General features: G+C 38.0%; 1 protein-coding gene across 5 annotated transcripts in view; it reads right to left on the bottom strand.

The window, feature by feature from the left end:
• CFAP91 (cilia and flagella associated protein 91) overlaps positions 1 to 26,310 on the bottom strand; it is an 88,133-nt gene that overhangs the window by 25,657 nt on the left and 36,166 nt on the right. For all 5 annotated transcript variants that reach the window (XM_049877325.1, XM_049877333.1, XM_049877343.1 and 2 more), the window contains 3 exons: positions 21,183 to 21,340; positions 18,866 to 19,048; positions 17,043 to 17,185 (listed from right to left, as the gene is read on the bottom strand). In XM_049877325.1, the coding sequence (XP_049733282.1) occupies positions 17,043 to 17,185; positions 18,866 to 19,048; positions 21,183 to 21,340 (484 nt within the window). The remainder of the gene's footprint in view (positions 1 to 17,042; positions 17,186 to 18,865; positions 19,049 to 21,182; positions 21,341 to 26,310) is intronic.

The raw sequence follows: 26,310 nt of genomic DNA, 5'->3' as shown, positions 1-26,310 counted from the left end.
AAAGAAGTATTATATTTATAATATTTGTTATATTCTAATAATTATAAATATACATATTTATAAAATTTGTTTATATACATATGTACACATACACATACATGCATATGTATTTACACATATAAAAACATATTACACACAGAAACATGTGTACTTACATAAAATATCCGCAGGGATAGAACAACCTGAAGATATTGCAAGGTAGCAACTATTTTATGCCATTCTGGATATCTCCCTTTTGTGATCACTATGACATAGCTTATAAAGTATTAAAACGAAACAAAAAACCACCTGTACCTTTATGTTTCTCTGACTGAATTTTCAAAATAATGTGACAAAAAAAAAAGATACATCATTTGGAATGTAAACCTTGTTTTTAGTGACACTTTCTCTTCAGTCAATATCCAAACTGATAGACTCCATGTAACAGCATCTCACCCATTAACCAATAAGACCAGTCAAAAATATACATATGTATATTTTTAATCTAAGTAATTAAAGATATTTTTTATTTTAAAAAGGAATATATATGTTACATGGCGTGGAATAAAAAATTACTTTGAATTGTTAAGTTAAAACAGAAAACCTCAAAAGAACGACCACTTGAAAGAGTCACTCTGGGGAAAGTTCCACTTCAAGAAATTGTTGGGTTTTAAAGACTAAAGCTTGACAAAGAGGAAAAATAATGCATAAACATTTCTTTTCCATGCTAATACTACCAGTTATACCAGTCTCATTATGTACCATTTGGGATGAACTAGGATTAGCTCTTCTCCAAACAGAAAATCTCTGATTTTCTTTAAAAAGGAATCTATGTCTCCTTGCCCTCAAGAACATCTCATGCAAAACCAACAATTTTATTAAATTATTTCCTTTATTGTTGTTTCATTCTAACCATCTGGATAACTCATGTTTTCATACAACATCCGCCCATCATTCAACTATTTTAAATTTAATTTTAAGGGTCCCTATAAAAAAAAGTTGGATAAAGAAAGCCTTACAGGATTTCTACCAAGACGATGAACCAGCCCAGTCTGCTGGCTCCCTCCACGGAGGACCAGAATGAGGAAAAACACCAAAATAAGGAGAAAACAGTGAGGGATGGCTGCAGAGATATAGAAATGTTTTGAATTGAGCATGGGCATGTAGAGATGGGGGAACACAGGTAGGTAGTATCATGGTTTTAGTCTGAACTATAAATTTTTTTTTTTATAATAAAATAAAATATGAAAGGAGCTGTTAGCATTTGGGGTCCTGGTGGCACAGTGGTTAAGCATTTGGCTACCAACCAAAAGGTCAGAAGTTTGAACCCATAAGCTGTTCCTTGGAAACCCTATGGGGCTGTTCTACTCTGTCCTTTATGGTCACTATGAGTCGGAACCGACTTGATGACAACGGCAATGGGTTTTGTTAGTGTTTGCTCTTCTTTTCCTCCATTGCCTTGGGACAATTAGTGCCTACCCAGCACCTTCAGTGACCCAGACAGCCAGTAAAGGTATTCTCAGGACTAAGATCAGGGCAGGGCTACGAGGAAGCCTTGTACAGAGGGACTGAGAAAAAAACAGGTGAGGGCTGACTAACCTCCTGCAGTGGCTTTCCCATTTTTCTCCTTTCCCTGAGGCTACTAGATTCCAATCTAAAGAAATGCCTCTTTCCATGGCTGCTTCTCCTTGGAAAAAAAGAAAACAAACCAAACATAGGCTAAGGGTAAAGCCCTGTCCCAAGACATTACTTTATAGGGCAAGAAATTAAAAAATGTGGTTTTCTAGAGCTTACAAATATCCAGGTTAGGGCTCACTCCCCAGCCCTCCACCCCCACCATTCCACTCACCTGGACTGATACAGAATGAAGTCTGGACTTTGACCCTCCCCAATACTTACTATTGCGTATACCCAACAAGTACACCTAGGGGAACATAAAATCACAGGCCAAAATTTCCAGGCCTCTGAGAAGCACTACTATTTCAGAAGAAAACAAGAAAACGAAATTAAAAATTCCTCCAGAAGCAAAGGTACAAGTAAAGATGAGCCAAATATTTAAGATATGCCCAATAAACATAATACAAGAGAGACAAGGAGATAATACCAACATGAAACAAACTAGTAAAATACAAGGAAGAATAAAGGAGAAACATGTTACTAAAATATAAAAGTTGAATAAAAAACATAGTAAGTGGAATAAACACCAGAAGAGATAAAGTTTGGGGACAAATTATGAAACTAGAAGTCAGGCTGAGGAATTCTCCCAGAATGAATAAAGAAATACAAAATATAAAAAGTAAAGTTTAGAGAGAGGACAGAGGTAGAAATGCTAGCATTCAGACATAGGAGCCCCAGAATGAGAGAAATGAAGAGGAGGAAATATTTGACAAAAGAATGCAGATAAATTTCCAAAAATTAAAGACCTCATTTTATTAAAAAGGCTCATAGAGTGTCAAAGAGAAGAAACACAGAAAAAACTCACACGTAGATATAATTCTGAAAAATTCAAGAATAATGTCTTAGTTACCTACTGCTGCTATAAGAGAAATACCACAAGCGGATGGCTTTAACAAAGAGAAATTTATTCTCTCACAGTCTAGGAGGCTAGAAGTCTGAATTCAGGGTGCCAGCTCCAAGGAAAGGCTTCCTCTCTCTGTAGGCTCTGGGGGAAGGTCCTTGTCATCAATCTTCCCTGTTTGAGGAGTTTCTCAGCACAGGGATCCCAGGTCCAAAGGACATACTATTCTCCTGCCTCCTGTTTCTTGGTGGCATGAGGTCCCCCTGTCTCTTTGCTCACGTCTCTCTTTTATATCTGAAGAGATTGACTCAAGACACAACCTAATCTTGCAGATTGAGTCCTGCCTCATTAACATAACTGCCTCTAATCCTGCCACATTAACATCATAGAAGTAGGATTTATAACACAGGAGAATTATGTCACATGACAAAATGGTGGACAATCACATAATACTAGGAATCATGGCCTAGTAAAGTTGACACACATTTTTTGGGGACACAATTTGATCCATATCAGTAATAAAGATCGAAAGAAAATCTGAAACCCTCCAGAGAAAGAAAGCAGATCACATCAAAAGAATAAGAACTAGACTGGCATCAGATTAATATCAACACAGGATAAAAGAAATACTGGGTAGTATTTTTAACAAGTTAAAGAAAAAAAAAAACCTTTGCACCTAGAATTCTATATCCAACTAAACTGTCATTCACATATGAAGGCATCATAAAATATTCTTTAACATACAGCCTTAGAAGGTTTACACACAAGCGCCCACATTGAAAATAGTCTGGATGACGTATTTAAATTAGAAAAGAAAAGAAAAAAACTTGAGAAATGCAGTGAGAGATAAATGAAATAGTGGTGAACAAACGCCTTGGTAAAGTTTGAATGCATATACAAAAGAAAAAGAAAAATAGGAAATACATTCATAACATCCCACAATTTAAAAATCCTAAATTGATGGAAGTTGGTGGAGAAAGCAAGCTGATGGAGAGAGCACGCTAAAAGTTCTACCTTGTTAAGATGATACGGACACAAATCAAGAAGAAGAAACTAAGAATTAAACACAAAAGAAAAAAAAAAGGACAATTTGACATAAGCCAAGTGTGGGAAAATGGTCAAAATAAAATAAATAAATGTAAGAACAAAAATTAAGAGGAATGAAAAAGACAAATCCAATACTTAATAAAAAGATCAACAAGAACAGAAAAATGTTTTTGCAAAGTAACACCTTACACATAAACATGCCAATGAGAGGCTAGGGAGTGACTGCTAATGGGTAGGAGTCCCTGGTAATGCAAACGGTTAATGAGCTCCGCTGCTAACCAAAAGGCTGGGGGTTCCAGTGCACCCAGAGGCACCTTGGAAGAAAGACCGGGAGATATGCTTCTGAAAAATCAGCCACTGAAAACCCTATGGTGGACAGTTCTACTGTGACACACACGGGGTCACTGTGAGTTACAGTCAACAAGACGGAACCGGTTTTTACTGGGTGGCTGTTGAGTATGCGGTTTCTTTTTGGGGTGATAAAAATGTTCTGGAATTAGACACTGGTGAGGGGTGCTCAACTCTGTGAATATACGAAAAACCACTGAATTGTACAATTTAAAGTGTGAATTTTATGTAGTGTGAATCATATGTTAAAAAAGTGAAGGAGAAATAAAGGCTTTCTGAGACCAACAAAAACTGAGGGAATTTACTGCCACCAGATCTGCCCTGCAAGAAACGTTAAAACAAGTTTTTTAGGCAGGAGAAAATTCACGTACATCAGAAACGTGAATCCACATTAAAAAAAAAAAAAAAGAATTGCAGAAGGAACAAACGAAGGTAAAATAAAATCTCCTGTTTTTATCATATTAAACTTATCTAAAAGATAACTGTTCACTTAAAGCAATAAAGTAAAAATGTATTGGGTGACTATAGCACTTACGACAGGATATAAGGTCAATACAAAAATCTATCATATATCTAAGTACTAGCAACAATTAATCGAGGAGATCAAAATTTAGTAAACGACACCATTTACAATAGCATAAAAATGTGTAATACTTAACGGATAAATCTGACAGAAGATGTGCAAAACCTATGCATTGCAAACTACAAAACATTGCTGAGAGAAATGAAGGAAGACCCAAATAAATAAGAACAATATCATGTTAATGGATCAAAAGACTCAACAGTGTGAAGATGTGAAGTCTCCCCAAACAGATCTATGAGTCAACAAACAAAAAACTAAACCCATTGCCATGGAGTTGACTGCAACTCCTAGCGACCCTGTAGGACAGAGGAGAACGGCCCCATGGGGTTTCCAAGGAGCGGGTGGTGGATGTGAACTGCCAACCTTCTGGTTAGCAGCCTGAGCTCTTAACCGCTGTGCCACCAGGGCTAATCCCAATCAAAATTCCAGCAGAACCTTGAAAACATTACGCTGAACGAAATAAATCAGGCACAAAAGAACAAATATTGTACGATCCCACTTTCGTATGATCCCACTTCTATGAAATGTCCAGAAGATGCAAATGCATAGAGATTAGTTTATGAGTGGTTATCAGAGATGGGTGGGAGAGGAAAATGGGGAGGCGTTCTTTAAGAGTTATTGAATTTCTGTTAAGAGTGATGATAAATTGGTAACAGATAGTGGTGATGGTCACACAACATGTGGAATGTAAAAATGTCACCGAATTGTACACAAAAATGGTTGAAATGGCAAATGTTGTATTATATATATTTCATCACCAAACCAAAATAACCAAACCCGTTGCTATCAAGTCAATTCTGACTCACTGTGACACTATATGACAGAAGAGAACTGCCCCATGAGGTTTCCAAGGAGCGGCTGGTAGATTCAAACTGTTGACCTTTTGGTTGGCTGAACTCTATGTTTTTCAAAAAAAAAAAAAAAATTTTTTTTATTGTACTTTAGATAAAGGTTTACAGAACAAACCTAGTTTCTCATCAAACAGTTAGTTAGTGCACACATTGTTGTATGACATTGGTTAACAATCCCATGACATGTCAACATTCTCCCTTCTCAACCCTGGGTTCCCTATTACCAGCTTTCCTGTTCCCTCCTACCTTCCAGTGTCTGCCCCAGGGCTGGTGCACCCCTTTAATCTTGTTTTGTTCCATGGGCCTGTTCAATCTTTGGCTGAAGGGTGGAACCTCAGGAGTGGCCTCATTACTGAGCTGAAAGAGTGTCCAGGGTCCGTACTCTCAGGGTTTCTCCAGTCTCTCTCAGGCCAGTAAGTCTGGTCTTTCTTTTTGAGTTAGAATTTTGTTCTACATTTTTCTCCAGCTCTGTCCGGGACCCTCTATTGTGATCCCTGTCAGAGCAGTCAGTGGTGGTAGCCAGGCACCATCTAGTTGTACTGGACTCAGTCTGGTGGAGGCCATGGTAGGTGTGGTCCATTAGTCCTTTGGACTAATCTTTCCCTTTTATCTTTAGTTTTCTTCATTCTTCCTTGCTCCCAAAGGGGTGAGACCGGTGGAGTATCCTAGATGGCCACTCACAGGCTTTTAAGATCCCAAACGCTACTCACCAAAGTAGAATATACAACATATTCTTTATAAACTATGTTATGCCAATAGAGCTAGATATTCCGCAAGATCATGGTCCCCACAGCCCTCAGCCCAGCAATTTGGTTCCTCAGGGAGTTTGGATGTGTCTATGGAGCTACCATGACCTTGCCTGGCTTCCCCAGTATCGTGCACCGTCTTACCCTTCACCGAAGTTTCCACTTATCTATTGTCTATTAAGTGTTTTTCCATCCCCACCCTCCCCCTCCCCCATAACCATCAAAAATTGTTTCTTTTTGTATGTAAACCTTTTCAGGGGTGTTAACAGTAGTGGTCTCATACAATATTTGTCCTTTTGTGATTGACTTATTTCATTCAGCATAATGCCCTCCAGATTCATCCATGTTGTGAGATGCTTCACAGATTCATCGTGGATCTTTAGCATTGCATAACACTTCACTGTGTGTAGGTACCAGCTTGTTATCCATTCATCTGTTGATGGGCATCTAGGTTGTTTCCATCTTTTCGCTGCTGTGAACAATGCTGCAATAAACGTGGGTGTGCATATGTCTATCCATATGACGACTCTTATTTCTCTAGGACATATTCCTAGGAGTGGGATTGCTGGATCGTATGGTATTTCTATTTCTAGCTTTCTAAGGAAGCGCCATATGGTTTTCCAAAATGGTTGTATCATTTTGCATTCCCACCAGCAGTGCATAAGAGTTCTGATCTCCCCGCAGCCTCTCCAACATTTATTTCCTGTTTCATTGATTTGTGCCAATAATGCCGGGGTGAGATGGTATCTCACTGTGGTTTTGATTTGCATTTTTCTAATGGCTAGAGATGGTGAGCATTTCCTTATGTGTCTGTTGGTGCTTGAATGTCTCCTTTGGTTAAATGTCTGTTCATTCCTTTGCCTATTTTTTAATTGGATTATTTGTCTTTTTGTTGTAGAGGTATTAGATTTTCTTGTAGATTTTAGAGATTAGAACTTTGTCTGATTTGTAATAGCCCAATTTTTTTTCCCCCAGTCTGTAGGCTCTCTTTTTACTCTTTTGGTGAAGTCTTTTGATGAGTCTAAGTGTTTAATTTTTAGAAGATCCCAGTTATCTAGCTTATCCTCTGGACCTTGTGTGTTGTTGGTTGTGCGTTGTATCCCGTTAATGATGTGTATTAGGGCCTCTAGCATTGATCCTATTTTTTCTTCTATGAACGTCATGGTTTTTGGCTTTATATTTAGGTCTTTGACCCACTTTGAGTTAGTTTTTGTATACTGTATGAGGTATGGGTTCTGTTTCATTTTTTTGCAGATGGATATCCAGTCTTGCCAGCACCATTTGTTAAAAAGACTGTCTTCTCCCCATTTGATGGACTTTGGGCCCTTGTGGAAGATCAGGTGACCACAGGTGGGTGGATTTACATCTGGGTTCTCAATTCTGTTACATTGGTCAATGTATCTGTTGTTGTACCAGTGTCAGGCTGTTTTGAGTACCGTAGCTGTATATAGGTTCTGAGGCCAGGTAGCATGTGTCCTCCTGCTTTATTCTTCTTCAACAGTGCTTTACTTATCCGGGGCTTCTTCCCTTTCCATATAAAGGTAATGATAAGTTTTTCCATCTCTTTAAAGAATGTTGTTGGTATTTGGATCAGGATTGCATTGTATTTGTAATTTGCTTTGGGTAGAACTATCATTTTCACAATGTTGAGTCTACCTATCCATGAGCATGGTATGAAAAACATTTAAGTAGATCTCTTTTGGTTTCTTGCAGTACTGTTCTGTAGCAGTTTTATTTGTATAGGTCTTTTACATCCTCGGTTAGATTTATTCCCAAGTCTTGTTTTTCTGATTTCCTTTTCATCCTTCTCTTTATTGGTGTATAGGAATCCAACTGATTTTTACAAGTTTATCTTGTATCCTGCTAATCTGCTGAATCTTTCTATTAGTTCCTGTAGTTTTCTTGTGGAGTCTTTTGGGTTTTTTATGTATAGTATCATATAATCTGCAAATACGGAGAGTTTAACTTCTTCATTACCAATTTGGATGCTGTTTATTTCTGTTTCTTGCCTTATTGCTCTAGCTAGGGCCTCCAACACAATGTTAAATAGGAGTGGTGATAAAGGGCATCCTCGTCTTGTTCCTGTTCTCAAGGGAAACGTTTTCAGCCTCTCTCCATTAAGAATGATGTTGGCCATTTGTTTTGCACAGATGCCCTTTATTATGTTGAGAAATTTTCCTCCTATACCTATTTTATTGACAGTGTTTATCAGGAATGGGTGCTGGACTTCGTTGAACGCCTTTTCTGCATCGATTGAGATGATCACGTGATTCTTTTCTTTCCTTTATGTGATGGACTACGTTGGTTGATTTTCTAATGTTGAACCATCCTTGTATACCTGGTATGAATGCTACTTGGTTGTGGTGTATTTTTTTTTTATATGATGCTGAATTCTATTGGCTAGAATTTTGTTGACAATTTTTGTATTTATATTCATGAGAGATATTGGTCTGTAATTTTCTTTTTTTGTGGTGTCTTTGCCTGGTTTTGGTATCAGGGTTATGCTGGCTTCATAGAATGAATTCAGAAGTATCGCTTCCTTTTCTATGTTCTGAAATAGTTTGAGTAGTACTGGTGTTAGCTCTTCTCTTAATGTTTGGTAGAATTCTCCAGTAAAGCCAACTGGGCCAGGGCATTTTTTTTGTTGGGAGTTTTTTTTTAAATCATTTTTTCAATCTCTTCTCTTGTTATGGATCTGTTCAGATTTTCCCCAACATCATTTTGTGTTAGTTTGGGAAGGTCGTGTGTTTCTAGAAATTTGTCCATTTGCTCTAGGTTTTCAAATTTGTTGGGGTATAGTTTTTCATGATATTCTGTTATGATCCTTTTTATTTCAGTTGGGTATGTTGTAACATCCCCATTTCATTTCTTATTTGCATCCTCTCCTGTTTTTCTTTTGTCAATTTGGCCAGTGGATTGTTGATTTTGTTGATGCCCTCAAAGAACCAACTTTTGGTTTTGTTGATTCTTTGTATTGTTTTTCTATTCTGTATTTAATTTATTTCTGCTCTGATCTTTATTATTTCCTTTCTTCTGGCGGCTGTGGGCTTCTTTTGTGGTTCTCTTTCTATTTGTTCAAGTTGTGTAGCTAATGTTTTGGTTTTGTCCCTTTCTTCTTTTTTTATGTATGCATTATTGCTATAAATTGACCTCTGAGGACTGCCTTTGCTGTGTCCCAAAGGTTTTGGTATGATGTGTTTTCATTCTCGATTCTAGGAATTTTTTAATTCCATCTCTAATTTTTTCTATGATTTTTAAGCAGGGTGTTATTCAGTTTCCATGTAATTGATTTTTTTTCCTTACTCTTCCTGTCATTAATTTCTGCCTTGATGGCATTGTGGTCAGAGAAGATAGTTATATTACCTCAACGTTTTGGATTTTGTTGAGGGTTGCTCTGGGCCTAAGATGTGGTCTATTCTGGTGAATGGTCCATGTGCGCTGGAAAAGAATGTGTAATTTGCAGCTGTTGGGTGAAGTATTTGATACATGTCTATGAGGTCAAGTTGGCTGATTGTGCTCTTTAGCTCTTCTGTATCTTTGTTGAGTTTCTTTCTAGATGTTCTGTCTTTTACTGAGAGTGGTGTGTTGAAGTCTCCTACTATTATTGTGGAACTGTCAATTTCTCTTTTCAGTGCTGTTAGAGTTTGTTTTATGTATTTTGGAGCCCTGTCATTGGGTGTGTAGATGTTTACTATGGTTATGTCTTCATGATGGATCATCCCTTTAATCACTATATAGTGTCCTTCTTTGGCTTTTATGGTGGATTTTGTTATAATGTCTATTTTATCTGAGACTAGTATTGCCACTCCTGCTCTTTTTTGGTAGGCTGTTTGATTGATATATTCTTTTCATCCTTTGTTAATAAATTTACATCTTTGTTTTTAAGGTGTGTCTCTTGTAGGCAGCATATTGATGGATATATATATATATATTTTTAATCCATTGTGTCACTCTGTGTCTCTCTATGAGTGCGTTTAGGCCATTTACATTCATTGTAATTATTGATAGATGTGAGTTTATTGCTATCATTTTGTAGTGCTTTTTTTTTTTGTGGTGCTAACATTTTCTTTGTTCCTCTTACTTTCCTGTGCTGAGTTCCTTTTATTTGTGGATTTCTTTTGTTTTTGTAGATTCTGTTTTTATTGAGACTCTATGTCTTCTTTTTTATTTTGATGAGTAGGTTTTTTAAATTTCTTTGTGGTTACCTTGAAATTTACTCTTGTCTTCCTAGGTTTGAACCAGTCTATTACTACTTGGTATCACCTTGCCTTCTCCATTAGAAAGTTCTATACTTACACCATTTATTCCCTCTTTTATTGTTCTGATGTTGTCATCTACAGATTAACCCCTCTGGTTCCCTGTTGCAATTCTTTTGGTTTTGGATAGTCCTTGAGAGTTTATCTCCTACATTGGTATCTGCCTGGTACACTCTCGAGTCCTAGATTCAGGCTGTGGTCTGAAGCTGTTTGTTCTCAGACCAAAGGACTCTCTTTAATAATTCTTGTAGGTTTGTTCTGATTTTTACATATTCCCTTAATTTCTGTTTATCTGGAAACATCCTAATTTCACCATCATATTTGAATGAAAGTTTTGCAGGATATATTATTTGTGGTTGGCAATGTTTTTCTTTCAAGGTTTTATAAATATCATCCCATTGCCTTCTTGCCTGCATGGTTTCTGCTGAATAATCAGAGCTTAGTCTTATTGTTTCTCCTCTGTATGTGACTTTTTGTTTTTCTCGAGCTGCTTGTAGGATTTTTTTCTTTGTCTCTGGTTTTAGTGAGTGTGATTATGATCTGCCTTCGTGTTTTTCTTTTGGGATCTATCCTATATGGGGTTCATTGAGCTTCTTGGATGGTCAGCTTTCCATCATTCATGATATTAGGGAAGTTTTCTGTTAGCAATTCTTCAATGATCCTCTCCGTGTTTTCCATTTTCTCTCCCTGTTCTGGAACTCCTATCAGTTGCAAATTTTTGCTTTTGATTGTATTCCACATAATTCTCAGATTTTCTTCCTTTTTTTTTTTTTTTTGGTTTTTCCTCAAATAGAGTTGTATCCAAGTGTTTGTCTTCAATTTCACTGATCCTGTCTTCCATCACCTCAAACCTGCTCTTCAGCCCTTCTATGATGCTGTCCATTTCTGAAATGTTGTTTATCTTTTGGATTTCTAATTGTTGTTTCTGTATGATTTCTAACTGTGTACTTATTTTGGCATTTTGTTCCTGTATTATATTCCTGAATTCTTCCATTTTCTTGTCTGTATTTCCATGAATTTGTCTATTTTTCCTAATTTTTGTCTGCTTTTTGCTTCAACTCTTGGATTGCTCTGAATATTAGAGATTTGAATTCCCTGTCAGGTAGTTCTCGTGCCTTTTCTTCTACTGGAAAGTCATCTGGTGTTTTATTTTGAATGCCTACTAGAGCCATCCTCTCGTTTTCTTTAAAATATGTTTTGATATTGTCTGCTGTGTTCAGGACATTCAGTACTTATTTTCTTCATTTCTTGACCAAAGATTTGTTTGTTTCATCCTGTTTTTTGTTTTATTTGGTTATGTCTGAGCAGACAGACTGTGCATTCTTTGTTGTTTGCTTGTCTGTAGTTGCAATACTTTTGACCTCCTTGTCCAATGGGTGGGGCCAGTCACTCAGCTATCATGCGACAGGGCAGGTCCAGCTGAAGGGGAGGGCCTGGGATGGGTTGTTTGTGGCATATACTAGGGCTGGCAGGGTAGACCAGGAATCAGCACCAGGCAGGTTTCTGTAGGCCATGCCCGTGCTGCTCAGAGGTGTGATGTTCAGTGCACAGTGCACGTAGGCAGGAAAGAGGGGGGAGGTTGTAATGTCTGGAGCTAGTATGGGTATGGGAAAGAGGAGAGAGAAACAGGATCCAAAAACAAACAGGAAACACACACACACACACAAACACACAAAGAAAACAGTGCAAAGGGAGCTTGGAGTGGAGAGATGAGACCTGAGAAATGGAGAGAAGCAAAAGGGAAAAAGAAAAAAAATAACTAGATAAAAATTTGGAAAAGAGAGAAGAAAAAGAAAAGCCCCCAGCGGTCCCACCAGTGAGGCCACAAAGCCCAGGGAAGTCTCCTAAGTTGTGCAGTATAGGCTGGCTAGAGGTGGTATGGATGTCACACAGTACCAGGTATTCAGGAGACAGGAAAAGAAGGTAAGTATAGACAGAGGAGAACTGAGAAATGAAGAAAGACAGTAAGGGAAAGAGAGAGAAGGAAAAAAGAAAAAGAGAAAAAAGAAAAGAAATGCCCCGAGCGATGCTGCCTACGTGGCCATGCAGATTGGGGGAGTGGTCCTAGGCTGTGCAGTGCAGCCGGGCTAGAAGGACAGTCGAACTTTTAACCACTATACCACCAGGGCTCCATATTTGAAAAAGAAAAACAATTTCAGCAGACTTTTTTGTAGAAATTGACAAGCTGATTGTAAAATTCATATGAAAATGCAAAGGATCTAGATTTAGCCAAAATGACTTTGAAAAATAAGGACAAAGTTGGAGGGGTTACATTACTTACCTTCAAGATTTAGCATAAAAATTTAGTAATCAAGACAATGTGATATTGGCATAAAAATAGACAAATAGATGAATAGAACAGAATAGAAAATACAAAAATAGGCCTATATATATATATGGTCAATTGATTTTCAACAAAGGTGCAAAGGCAATTCGTTGGAGAAATGATAGTCTTTTAAACAAATGGTGCTGGGATAATTGGTTATCATATGCATAAATAAATTTGATTTATACCCTGAACTATACACACCTCAGCATAAAAAAAAAACCCTCACAACTGGACCAATAAGCAACATCATGATAAACGGAGAAAAGATCGAAGTTGAAGTTGTCAAGAATTTCAATTTACTTGCATCCACGATCAACGCTCATGGAAGCAGCAGTCGAGAAATCAAAAGACGCATTGCATTGGGCAAATCTGCTGCAAAAAAACCTCTTTAGAGTGTTGCAAAACAAAGATGTCACTTTGAAGACTAAGGTGCATCTGACCCAAGCCATGGTGTTTTCCATCACCTCATATGCATGTGAAAGCTGGATGATAAATAAGGAAGTCCAAAGAAGAATTGATGCCCTTGAACTGTGGTGCTGGCAAAGAATATTGAATATACCATGGACTGCCAAAAGAAGGAACAAATCTGTCTTAGAAAAAGTACAGCCAGAATGCTCCTAAGAAGCAAGGATGGCAAGACTTTGTCTCATATACTTCGGACATGTTATCAGGAGGGATCAATCCCCAGAGAAGGACATCACGCTTGGTATAGTAGAGGGTTAGTGAAAAAGAGGGAGACCTTCAAGGAGATGGATTGACACAGTGGCTGCAACAATGGGCTCAAGCATATTGATCATGAGGGTGGCACAGGACCAGGCAGTGTTTCATTCTGTTGTACATGGGGTCACTATGAGTCAGAACTGACTCGATGGCACCTAACAGCATATACAAAAATGTACTCAAAATGAACAACAACAAAAATACCCAAAACCAGTAGCCATCAGGTTGATTCTGACTCCTGATGCTCCATGTATTTCTGAGTAGAACTGCGCTACATAGGGTTTTCAATGGCTGTGATCTTCTGGACGTAGATTGTCCGGTCTTTCTCCTGAGGATCCTCTGGGTAGATTTGAACGGCCAACCTTTCAGTTAGTAGCTGAGTGCTTCACCATTTGCAATACCCAGGGACCTGTGTAAAACCTAAAACTATAAAACTTCTAGAAGAAAACATAGGAGAACATCTTTATGACCTTGGGTTTAAGTCAGAGATATCTTAGATACAGTACCAAAACAACAATCCATAAGAGAAATAATTGATAAATTAGACTTCATCAAAATTAAGAACCCGCTCTTCAAAAAAAAAAAAAAAACGTTGTTAAGACAATGGAAACAGTCTACAGGCTAGGAAAATATATCTGCAAATCACACACATTACCAAGGGCTTATATCCAGAAATATAAATACTCTCAAAACTCAATATTAAGAAAACAACCAAATTAAATAAACTGGTAAAAGATTTGAACAGATACTTCAACAAGAAGATATATGGACACCTCCCAGTCAAACAATAGACAAGCACATAATATAAACAATAATAAGATAAAAAATAACAGTAAGTACTTCTTAAAACAATCGATTATATGAGATCAAAAGGACACCATCTGCCCCAAAGCAAAAACAAGAAGGCAAGAAGGGGTAAAATATCAGGAGAAAAGGAAATGGGGAACCCAGGGTGGAAATCAAAAGAGTGCTGAACATTGTGGGGAATAAAACCAAGGTCATGAAACACTTTATGCACAAACACTGAATGAGAACCTAATTTGCTCTGTAAACTTTCACCTAGTACACAATTAAAAAAAAATATATATATATATGATAAATGGAGGGAAAATAGGTACGTAAAAAGATACCCAATATTATCAGTCAGTAAGGAAATATGAATTAAACCACAAAGAGGTATCACTACACATCTGTCAGAATGGCTAAAATTAAAAAGACTGACCACAGCAAGTGTTGGCAAGGATGTAGAGCAAATGAAGTTTTCATCCACTGCTGGTGGGAATGTAACATGGTAAACCACGTTAGAAAAGGGTTTGGCAGTTTCTTAAAAAGTTACACATACGCCTTCCATATGATTCAGTCATTTCATTCCTATTTATCCAAAAGAAATGAAAGCCTATAGTTATACAGACTTATATATGAATGTTTATACGATTTTATATTTATAGTAGGGAAAAACTGGAAACAACTCAAACACCCATCGACAGTTGAATGGACGAACAAATGGTGGTATTTCCATACAGTGGAACACTATTCAGCAAAAAAAATGAATGAAGTACTGGTGTACACAATGACATGGATGGTTCTCAAAATTGTGCTGAGAGAAAGAAGCTAGACCAAAAAAGTGTATATACTATACGATTGATTCCATTTATACAAAATTCTAGAAAATGCAAACTAATCTAGAGTGACAAAAAGCAGACCAGTGGTTGCTGTGGAAGGGGAGGGTGATAGCAGGCAGGGACAAGAGGGAGGAATTACAAAGTTGCATGAAGAAACTGAGATGATAGGTATGTTCATCATCTTGGTTGTGATGGTGGTTTCACAAGTGTACACGCATGTCACAACTTATCAAATTTAAACATGTGCAGTTTATGTATGTCAAGTATATTTCAAAAAGCTGTTAAAAAAGATTAAGCTAGTAAAAAGATAATAAAACACCCGCTTGCAAAACGAAAAGAAAGAAAACATTGGAAAGGTAAAGGTAGAAATGAAACTGTTTTTATTTTCAGATGACATGATTGTCTATGTAGAAAATCCTAAGAAATCTACCAAAAAAAAAAAAAAATCTACCAGAATGAATAAGTAAGCTTAGCAAGTTTGAAGTATACCAGGTCAACGTACAAAGGTCAATTGTATTCCCATATACTGGAGCCCTGGAGGCACAGTGGTTAAGAGCTCAGCTGCTAACCAAAAGGTTAGCAGTTCAAATCCACCAGCTACTTCTTGGAAACCCTATAGGCCAGTTCTACTCTGTCATATAGGGTCGCTATGAGTTGGAATTGAGCTGTTAGCCTTTTGGTTAGCAAACAAGGGCTTAACCACTGCACCACCAGGACTCCATATATAAGACTACATAAAAGGGAATGTGAGGAAAAAACATAATTTTTATGAATACATATATATGCTAACCCATTGCTATCGAGTTGATTCCGACTGATAGCAACCCTATAGGAAACAGAGTAGAACTGGCCCACAGGGTTTCCAAGGGGTAGCTGGTGGATTGTAACTGCCAACCTTTTAGTGAGAGAATGAAGAACACAGGGTCCAGGATGGGTAGAGGGAGATAACAGTGGGATGAGGTGGGAGAGAAGTGTGTAGGTACATGTAAATTATCATCAGATCCTAATTTTCATGTTGAGTATGGGTTCCCATGGATTATTACTATAATACTAAAATTAACTGAACAAACAGACATGCATGGACAAGTGATCAGAGTATGTCATAAATCAGTACGTCTCAAAGTGTGGTCCAGCACCAACTGGAAACCTGTTAGAAGTGCAAATAGTTGAGCGCTACCCCCGATCTGCTGAACCAGAAACTTTGGGGACGGGCCCAGCAGCATGTGTTTTTAAAAGTCCTCCAGATGAACGTGATGCATGCTAAAGATTGAGAACCAATATAATAAACCAAGGATTTTAGAGTATTCAAGTCTGTACACCTGTAGTCCAATTAACACAAGGGAAAGCCCGCTGGTGAATGTTGTGCAGTTGGCTCGTGGGTACGGCCAGCAAACTTTTTTGTTTAGTTGCATTTTAAAGAAGATGAGAGAAGAGTTGAAGATGATTCCCTTTCTTCGTGATGCCCTGATACCAAATATAAAAGGGAGAAAATGGAGCCTATTACATTGTTAACACCAACTGTAATTCCTAATACTAGAAACCTGCTACACCTCAGTATAGTGCCAAATTCTAATATGGAGATCCAAAGTCAGAACTTTTTCAGAAATAACATGATTTCTGCTAATGGAGAGAATAACCTACAAGAGGTTTTCCTACAGTTTGAAATGAGAGGAAAAACCATGCTGGTTCAGCCCAGCACAGGCAACCTCCAGAAAAGTATAAACCAAACAAAAACCAAACCCAGTGCCTTCGAGTCGATTCCGATTCATAGCGACCCTATAGGACAGAGTAGAGCTGCCCCATAGAGTTTCCAAGGAGCACCTGGCGGATTCGAACTGCTGACCCTTTGGTTAGCAGCCATAGCACTTAACCACTATGCCACCAGGGTTCCCAGAAAAGTATAGCAAGGAGAAAAGAATGTAGAGTTGTATGTTGAGAACCACTGGACATTTCTGCCCAAGAAAAGGTGCAATGCCTGGAGTTTTGTATTTCTCTGCAAAAGTCACCCTGAGAAGCATCTTGTCTTCAGGATAACTACTATACCTTATGAACCTCTGCCAACTCATGCTCCATCCTTGCCGCCCTCTTTAGGAAACCAGCTTTGGTGGTAATGGCTTTTGGTTTTAGAGGTCTGATGCGGGGTTGTGTCACAAAATCTGGGAGACATGACTCAAGTTCGACTAATCCTATGGGAAGAAGGCAAATGTTCTTGATATCTGGTGCTTAAATGGAGCACTTTCAAAGTATATTGTTAATTTTAACAGCTGTTTGGTCAAGTGGTTTCATTTGGAATTATGGGTAAGGTATAGCTCATATAAAAGAATGAATTATCCTTGAACGGTAACGCAAATTTCTGTATAATTAACTCATTTTCTTCTATAAAATGAGAAATGCATTATGAAGTGAAAATATTGCCCTACAAAAAAGTAATAAATTCTACAATAAAAACCAAAAGAAAATTAACAATCCTGTGGAACACGGTGCCACCATTCTAAAGTGGGTGTATACAAATTTATCATATTCTGCTCTAGAGCTGGCCAGCCACAGCTGCAGGCTCACTTGGGACCATCAACTCATGATCTTGGCCAAGTGATGCTTGAACCTGTCAGCTGAAATTTAAACACTTTGAATTTAGCCTCTTTGTCTCCTTGCCACTCGTTTTCTGGCGTTGCTTCTTAAAGGATTGACTTTATTTTACATATTTTTTGTTTGCTTCATAAGCCTTCGTATAAAATTTTTTTTTTCTTTTTAGGGGGGAACCCCTAGTCTCCCCCATCAGGAGAACATATTTGCTATCTTTTAAAAAAAATTTCCACAATTAATTTTTTATTAAAATTCTTCAGAATGGATTTCTCATTTTAAGCTTTCTTTAAATGGAATAAACCTGTATTTCTTTTTTAAAGAGTTTTTAATAGTAATATTATATTCTTTACAAAAATTAGGAAAGTACCTAAAATATGAAAGAAAAGGAAAAAATCACCCCAAATACAACCACTCAGAGAAAACTGCCGACATTTCAGTGAGTTAACTTTCAGTACACGTGGGGTTGCCACGAGTCAGAATTATCTTGACGGCAACTGGTACTGGTACTTTTTCTATGCATTTTTAAAAAAATAATTGAAATTATTGTCTAAATATCATTTTCATTGTTTTTTTTTTTTCCACTTAACATCATAGTTTACACACATCCTATGTAAATAGTCTGGTTTGTATTATTTCAATGGTTACAAAAAGTTTCATCGTATGTATGTGCCCTACTGCTGAAAATGTAAGATATTTCCTTTTTTCCACTATTATAAGTAATGTGGAAAGCTTTGCCCATGTTTCATATTTTATTTGCAGCATATATGCCCAGGAATGGAATTGCTGGGCCAAAATATGAAAAAAATATGAGATTCTTAATTCATATTGCCAAATTACTTTCCCAATATGCATTAATAAGAAGTTTCATTAAGAACATATAAGTGTGCTCCTTTCATCATACTCTTGAATGCAGTGGGTATTCTTATTTTTCTTCGCCATTTCAAACTTGGTAGGTAAAAATGATACGTCATTTCTATTTCATTTTTGTATGCCTTTGATTATTAGTAACATTAAACATTCTTAAATGTTTAGTAGCTAATTGAATTTACTCCTTGTTAAATTATTCTATAGTGTATCCATTTATTTGAGTCTTAGTATTTTTTACTGGTTTGTATGAACTCATTATATTATTAATATTAAGCCTGCTAATTATCGTTTGTTTTACAAATATTTCTATTTGTTGTTTAGCTTTTAATCTAAATTTTTATATTTTATATATTTAATCTATATTTCCAAGATAAACCTCTTATATTGAATATTTACTTACGTAGTAAGTTGCTTACCTTCATAGGTATTGAGAAAGTGGTTTTTCACTACAAAGTTCTCTGAGTTGTTGTCTGGGAAGTGACCAAGGCGAGATAGAGGTCCATAGGTCTGTGATGCATAATCAGAATAATCCTTGATGATATTTCTTCTCTCCAACTTTCCTTCCACATTTTTTCCCTTTCCCACAAGTTTTCTGATTGCTGAAACAAAATATATCTCCATGACTGTCTCCAAAATATTGTGCTGAAGGATTTAAACATAGACTAGGAAGCCAATTCTAGCTTTATTCCCAAGGAAGCTAATGAAATGAATGAATTGCATGATGACCACCCACTGCAGCCAGAATACAACCTTAAAAACAGGTCTGTCATCTCTGTGACCTGGACCGTCACGAGACAAGCAGGAGTGACAGAAGCTGAATCAGCTAGGGTCCTCTATCAGTACTCATCAGAAACCTTTTATAACTGCACCCCAAGCACCAGGCCAAGAAGAGGTATTCAATGAAAATTTGTTAAATGAATGAAAGAAACTCAAATAACTGAAAAGAATGCATGGTTAATGGAGAACTAGGAAAATTACTCTCCTAGAGGAGAATAATTTAAAGGGAAGTTTATAAGCTCTTCAATAATCTCTATCCATACTGGCTAATACCAGAATAAAACAGAATATATCCCAGCTTCTAGTTTTCAGAATTGCTTAGCAGTCAGAGGAAAAGGCTCAACCATGCACAAGAGGAGTGTTTTTTATCTAAGGAGTCTTGCTTACTACCTCTACCTGCCCCTTTTCTTCCAAATCCTTTGGCAGACTCACCCTACTGAAGCCTCTCCATCATGCACTCTCAACTGGGATGAAATCCTACCCGGAGATTGCAAAGTCGTATCACAAGAAGTGATCTGCACGGCCACTGGCGGCCTTGTGCATGTTTATATCTGATTCTCAGGCTTTTAGGTATGACTTGGGGTTTTGGAATTCAATGAAAATAGTTTGTTTTGTTATTTATCTACAAAAGTTAGTCAATCCATCATTAATTACGTCAAACATTGAAAACAGGTCGACATACCTAGAGCTAGTTAACTTAAAAGTTATTTTCTTACATCAAGAAAAAGTCAAAAGTTAAATTCACTAAAAACAATTTTTAAGGAATTTATTTTATTTTTTCTGGCAAAATAAATTTTCAGTGATTTTTAAAAATTTCATTACCTTGCCATTTTACATGTGTACATAAATTGCTAATTTCCATAATGTAACTTAATACATTATGATTTATGTAAGTAAATAAATTACATTAAAAGTCATTCAGAAAATACAGTTATAAAGTTAAATGTTAACAATCTAAAATTTTTAATTTAAATCTTAACTTAAAATTTTATTTAGTCATACTTAATCTGGCACTGAATAAAAAAGAGTAAGCTTTACATTTCCTCTTTCTATGTATAAAGGACAGGTATACATACAGTACATAAAAAAAATAGTATGTCTGCAGTATTAAAATTTCATGGGGGAAGTGATCAAGAAAAAAAATGTCTGAAATGACTCTTTAGGGGCAATAATGAAAAAAAAAACCTGTGAAACATTGTTCTCTATCCAGAGCCTCAGCACATGAATACGGTGCTACGGACTGAATTATGTCCCATTAAGTTCTACTCTGTCCTGTAGGGTCACTGAGTCAGAATCGACTCCACGGCACTGGGGTTTTGTGGATTAAGGTAGGTGTTGGAATTCTAACCCCTGTAACCCCTGTACTGTGGATGTAATCCTGTATGGAATTAAGGTTTTCTTTGTTATGTTAATGAGACCCTATCAGTGTAGGGTGTGTCCTAAACCCAATCACTTCTGAACTATAAAAAGAGCAGATTAGATACTGGAGCGAGCACAAATGGGGGAAGGCAAATGCCACATGAAGATAGTCAAGGAACTGAGGAATGAGAGGGCTGAAAGATAAGGATCTTTCCCCAAAGCTGACAGAGAGCCTTCCCCTAGAGCTGGTGCTCTGAATTCAGACTTCTAGCCTCCTGAACTATGGGAGAATAAACGTCTGCTCTTTAAAGCCACAGGCACACATAAACTAGCTACACACAAACACACACACACATATACACACACATCCCATAATGTCAATAACTTAACTACCAGTTAGGACATCACTTGATTTTCTTATTGAGGGATTTTTCTCCACTCTTCTTTCTTTGCAAAATAACTCATCTTCCATTCCTTATCTACTCTCTGATAAACTAGGTCCAGAAAGAATTATAGCACAGTTAAATGATGCTTGGTCAAAGATCCAAAGCAAACCCAACTTTTTAGTTTTCTTCATTGTTCACACTACACCATTACCTGACACATGTGCACGTTGAATTTTTGCCACCTTTGCCTCCTTTGCTTCCTGTAGTTTAGACCATTGGGCATTCAAGTTCTTCATGTTCACTTCATTTTGATTCTCTTCACGCTTCTTCAGCAGCTGTTTTAGAACTTCCAGACGAATGTCCTGCAGTCTTAAAGTAAATTGAAAAACATAATGAAGTCATAGAGTATTTCCAACAGCATGTTCTACTAGAGAGCTAGAGAGTATCTGCCATCCACAGGACCTTCTCTTTGGGCTGGTAAGATCACTCTGACAAAAGTGTAGTGAATAAATTAGCAGAGGGAGGGTAACTCAATGGTGAGCCTTCATATTACAGGAATATACATTGGTATAGTTCTGAAGGACAAAGAAGGGTGTAAAAGGACTCCATGGGCTGGGCCCATATGAACAACAAGGTGTTTGTACACAGTTCTAGGTCAACTTGTATTGCTGGTGCAAGGGGGAGCAAAAAGAAGACAAGGTTATGGCAGGCTATGTTAAGGTGTGAATGTGGAAGTGCTAAATACAGTACCTGGCACAGAGTTGGTACTCAATAAATCTTTGTTTCCCTTTCCCTTACCTTTAACTTGTTCTCCCAGGGCTACCTTGCTCATATGTACCCAACCATGTACAAATGACTCCAAAATCTATACCTATAGCCCAGATCTTTCTGAAACAGAGTTTCAGACTGTCTACTTGAATGGACAGCTGACCCTCACAACCACAGAAAAAGACCCACTCACTTTCTTCTCCCAGAAATCCACCCTTTCTCTTACATCTTCTTCCCTCCTCAAATGATTCCTTCTCTAAAACACTTCTTCCATCCATCCCTAGCTCATGTCCTTGTCATCTCTCTCCCAGCTTGGTCTCCTTCCTTGCTTCTAGACTCTCTTCTTTCCAATCTGCTTCATATAACTGCCAAGGTTTTCCTTCATAAAATACAGACTTGAACATTTAATATTTACTTAAAAAATGTATACATTAATTTATTCATTCATTCATTTGTCACATATTTATTAAGTGTTCACCATATGCCAGGCAGAGAACAAACAAAGATGAACAACACAAAATGCCTTCTCTCAAGAAGCACTGTTAATTAGACTAGATAAAGAAATAGAGGGCATCCAGGTTGGCGAGGAAGAACTAAAAGTATCTCTATTTGCAGATGACATGATCTTATACACAGAAAACCCTAAGGAATCCTCCAGAAAACTACTGAAACTAATAGAAGAGTTCAGCAGAGTATCGGGGTACAAGATAAACATACAAAAATCACTTGGATTCCTCTACACCAACAAAAAGAACATGGAAGAGGAAATCACCAAATCAAAGCCATTTACAGTAGTCCCCAAGAAGATAAAATACTTAGGAATAAATCCTACCAGAGATGTAAAAGACTTATACAAAGAAAACTACAGTACACTTCTGCAAGAAACCAAAAGAGACTGACATAAGTGGAAGGGCATACCTTGTTCGTGGGTAGGAAGACTTAACATTGTGAAAATGTCTATTCTACCAAAAGCGATCTACACATTTAATCCAATTCTGATCCAAATCCCAAAGACATTCTTTAATGAGATGGAGAAACAAATCACCAACTTCATATGGAAGGGAAAGAGGCCCCAGATAAACAAGGCATCACTGAAAAAGAAGAACCAAGTGGGAGGCCTTACTTTACCTGATTTTAGAACCTATTACCCCTCCACAGTAGTCAAAACAGCCTGGCACTGGTACAACAATAGATACATGGACCAATAGAACAGAATTGAGAATACAGACATAAACCCAACCACATATGAGCAGTTGATATTTGACAAAGGCCCCAAAACAGTTAAATGGGGAAAAGACAGTCTTTTTAACAAATGGTGCCGGCATAACTGGATATCCATCTGCAAAAAAATGAAACAAGACCCATACCTCACTCCATGCACAAATACAAGCTCAAAATGGATCAAAGACCTAAATATAAAATCTAAAATGATAAAGATCATGGAAGAAAAAATAGGGACAACGTTAGGAGCCCTAATACATGGCATAAACAGTATACAAAACATTATAAAGAATGCAGAAGAAAAACTAGATAACTGGGAGCTCCTAAAATTCAAACACCTATGCTCATCCAAAGACTTCACCAAAAGAGTAAAATGACTACCTACAGACTGGGAAAAAGTTTTTAGCTATGACATTTCTGATCAGCTTCTGATCTCTAAAATCTACATGATACTGCAAAAACTCAACTGCAAAAAGACAAATAACTCTATTAAAAAATGGGCAAAAGATATGAATAGACACTTCACTAAAGAAGACATTCAGGTAGCTAACAGAAACATGAGGAAATGTTCACGATCATTAGCCATTAGAGAAATGCAGATCAAAACTACAATGAGATTTCATCTTACTCCAACAAGGCTGGCAGTAATCCAAAAAACACAAAATAATAAATGTTGGAGAGGTTGTGGAGAGATTGGAACACTTATACACTGCTGGTGGGAATGTCAAATGGTACAACCACTTTGGAAATTGATTTGGTGCTTCCTTAAAAAGCTAGAAATAGAACTACCATACGTTCCAGCAATCCCACTCCTTGGAATATGTCCTAGAGAATTAAGAGCCTTTACATAAACAGATATATGCACACCCATGTTTATTGCAGCACTGTTTACAATAGCAAAAAGCTGGAAGCAACCAAGGTGCCCATCAACAGAGGAATGGATAAATAAATTACGGTATATTCACACAATGGAATACTAAGCATCGATAAAGAACAGTGAGGAATCTGTGAAACATTTCATAACATGGAGGAACCTGGAAGGCATTATGCTGAGTGAAATGAGTCAGTTGCAAAAGGACAAATGTTGTGTAAGACCACTATAAGAACTTGAGAAATAGTTTAAACTGAGAAGAAAACATTCTTTTGCGGTTACGAGATGGGGGAGGGAGAAAGGGTGGAAGAGGGACATTCACTGATTAGTTGGTAGATAAGAACTCCTTTAGGTGAAGGGAAAGACAACACACAATACAGGGAAGGTCAGCACAAATGGACTAAACCAAAAGCAAAGAAGTTTCCTGAAGAAACTGAATGCTTCGAAGGCCAGTGTAGCAGGGGCAGGGGTCTGGGGACCATGGTTTCAGGGGACATCTAAGTCAATTGGCATAATAAAATCTATTAAGAAAACATTCTGCATCCCACTTTGAAGAGTGGCGTCTGGGGTCTTAAACGCTAGCAAGCAGCCATCTAAGATGCATAAACTGGTCTCAACCCACCTAGATCAAAGGAGAATGAAGAACACCAAGGACACAAGGTGATTATGAGCCCAAGAGACAGAAAGGGCCACATGAACCAGAGACTACATCATCCTGAGACCAGAAGAACTAGATGGTGCCCGGCTACAACCGATGACTGCCCTGGCAGGGAACACAACAGAGAACCCCTGAGGGAGCAGGAGAGGAGGGGGATAATGCAGACCCCAAATTCTCATAAAACCAGACTTAATGGTCTGACTGAGACTGGGGAGACCATGGTGGTCATGGCCCCCAGACCTTCTGTTGGCCCAGGACAGGAACCTTTCCCGAAGCCAACTCTTCAGACATGGATTGGACAAGGACAATGGGTTGGAGAGGGATGCTGGTAAGGAGTGAGCTTCTTGGATCAGGTGGACACTTGAGACTATGTTGGCATCTCCTGCCTGGGGGGGAGATGAGAGGGTGGAGGGGGTTAGAAGCTGACGAAATGGACACAAAAAGAGAGAGTGGAGGGAGAGAGCGGGCTGTCTCATTAGGGGGAGAGTAATTGGGAATGTGTAGCAAGGTGTATCGGTTTTTGTGTGAGAGACTGACTTGATTTGTAAACTTTCACTTAAAGCACAATAAAAATTATTAAAAAAAAAGAAGCACTGCTATAGTGAAAAAAAAAATTTTTTTTTTGTAGGCATATAAACCAACATTTACAACACAAGGAGATAAACACCAATCTAGAACAATGAAAAGATTTCTGTGAAAGAAGAAAAAAAAAGAACACCTATGTGTAGCAAGACCCACAGTGGAGGGAGGCGGAAGCTTGGGAAAGGTGGAAAAGGCTTCCTTAGAGGAGCCAGTAACTTAGCAGAGTCTTGAGGACAAGCAAGGATTGAGATTTGCCACACTGACAATGGAGAAGCAAGGCGTTGGTGGAGAGGGACCAACGTACAACTTGAATAGACTAGAGGCTGAGCAAACACATCACGCTGGCAGGGCTTCTCAAGGAAAATACATGGGAGGGTGGGGGAATAGTGACAAATGGGAATGGAGAGGCAGTCCCTTTTAAAGGTAGGCCACACACCATTCTCACGTTTCTTTCTAGAGTTTGAATGCTGATCAGCTCTCACCTTCTCTACTTCAGTTTCAACTGTAAAATGGAGACAATAATAGTATCCACCAATAAGGTTATTGCGAGCATTAAATGAGTTAATGTATTCAAAGCGCTGGAACAGTAGTTCTCAAACCTGAGTGTATATCAGAAGACTCTAGGGAGCTCGTCACAACACAAATCCCCTGAGTCAGTAGGTCTGAGGTGGGGCCGGAGAATCTGCATTTCTAACAAGTTTCCCGGTAACACTGATGCGGCTGGTCTGGGACCACACTTTGAGAACTATGGGTTCAGAACACTGTCTGGCACACAGTAACGTGCACTATTCGTATCATCATCATCACTGATATTGTCTACCGATGGCTTTCTACTCACCCTTCAACACCTGGCCAGGGGTGACCTCCTCTCAGTAGTTTTCCCAAATCTCCACCTCATGCAGAACTAACTGCTTTCTCACCTGAGTTCCCACAGCACTTCATGTATAAAGTGGCACATAACCTGATCCGTCCTACAAGAGAGTGGTTGGGCTCAAGGTCTGTTGCCCCACCCCATGGACTGTAAGGAGCTCTCTCAGGGCACGGACAGCTTCCTGTCCATCCTTGCCTCCCCAGCTCACAGCACAGAACACAGCACACAGGCAGGACTCAAAATACAGTCATTAAAATTATACTAAGTTAACCAAAGTACCTGTTTTCTCAAACGATGTCCTCACTCTAGCAAGATACATTATTACTACTTTTAATGTCCTTCTGAGTTGGAATCGATGCGACGGCAAC

Source organism: Elephas maximus, chromosome 1 (genome assembly GCF_024166365.1).
Source record: "Elephas maximus indicus isolate mEleMax1 chromosome 1, mEleMax1 primary haplotype, whole genome shotgun sequence".
NCBI lineage: Eukaryota > Metazoa > Chordata > Mammalia > Proboscidea > Elephantidae > Elephas > Elephas maximus.
The sequence above is the reverse complement of the archived record's forward strand: the minus strand, read 5'-3'. Positions and strand labels throughout refer to the sequence as shown.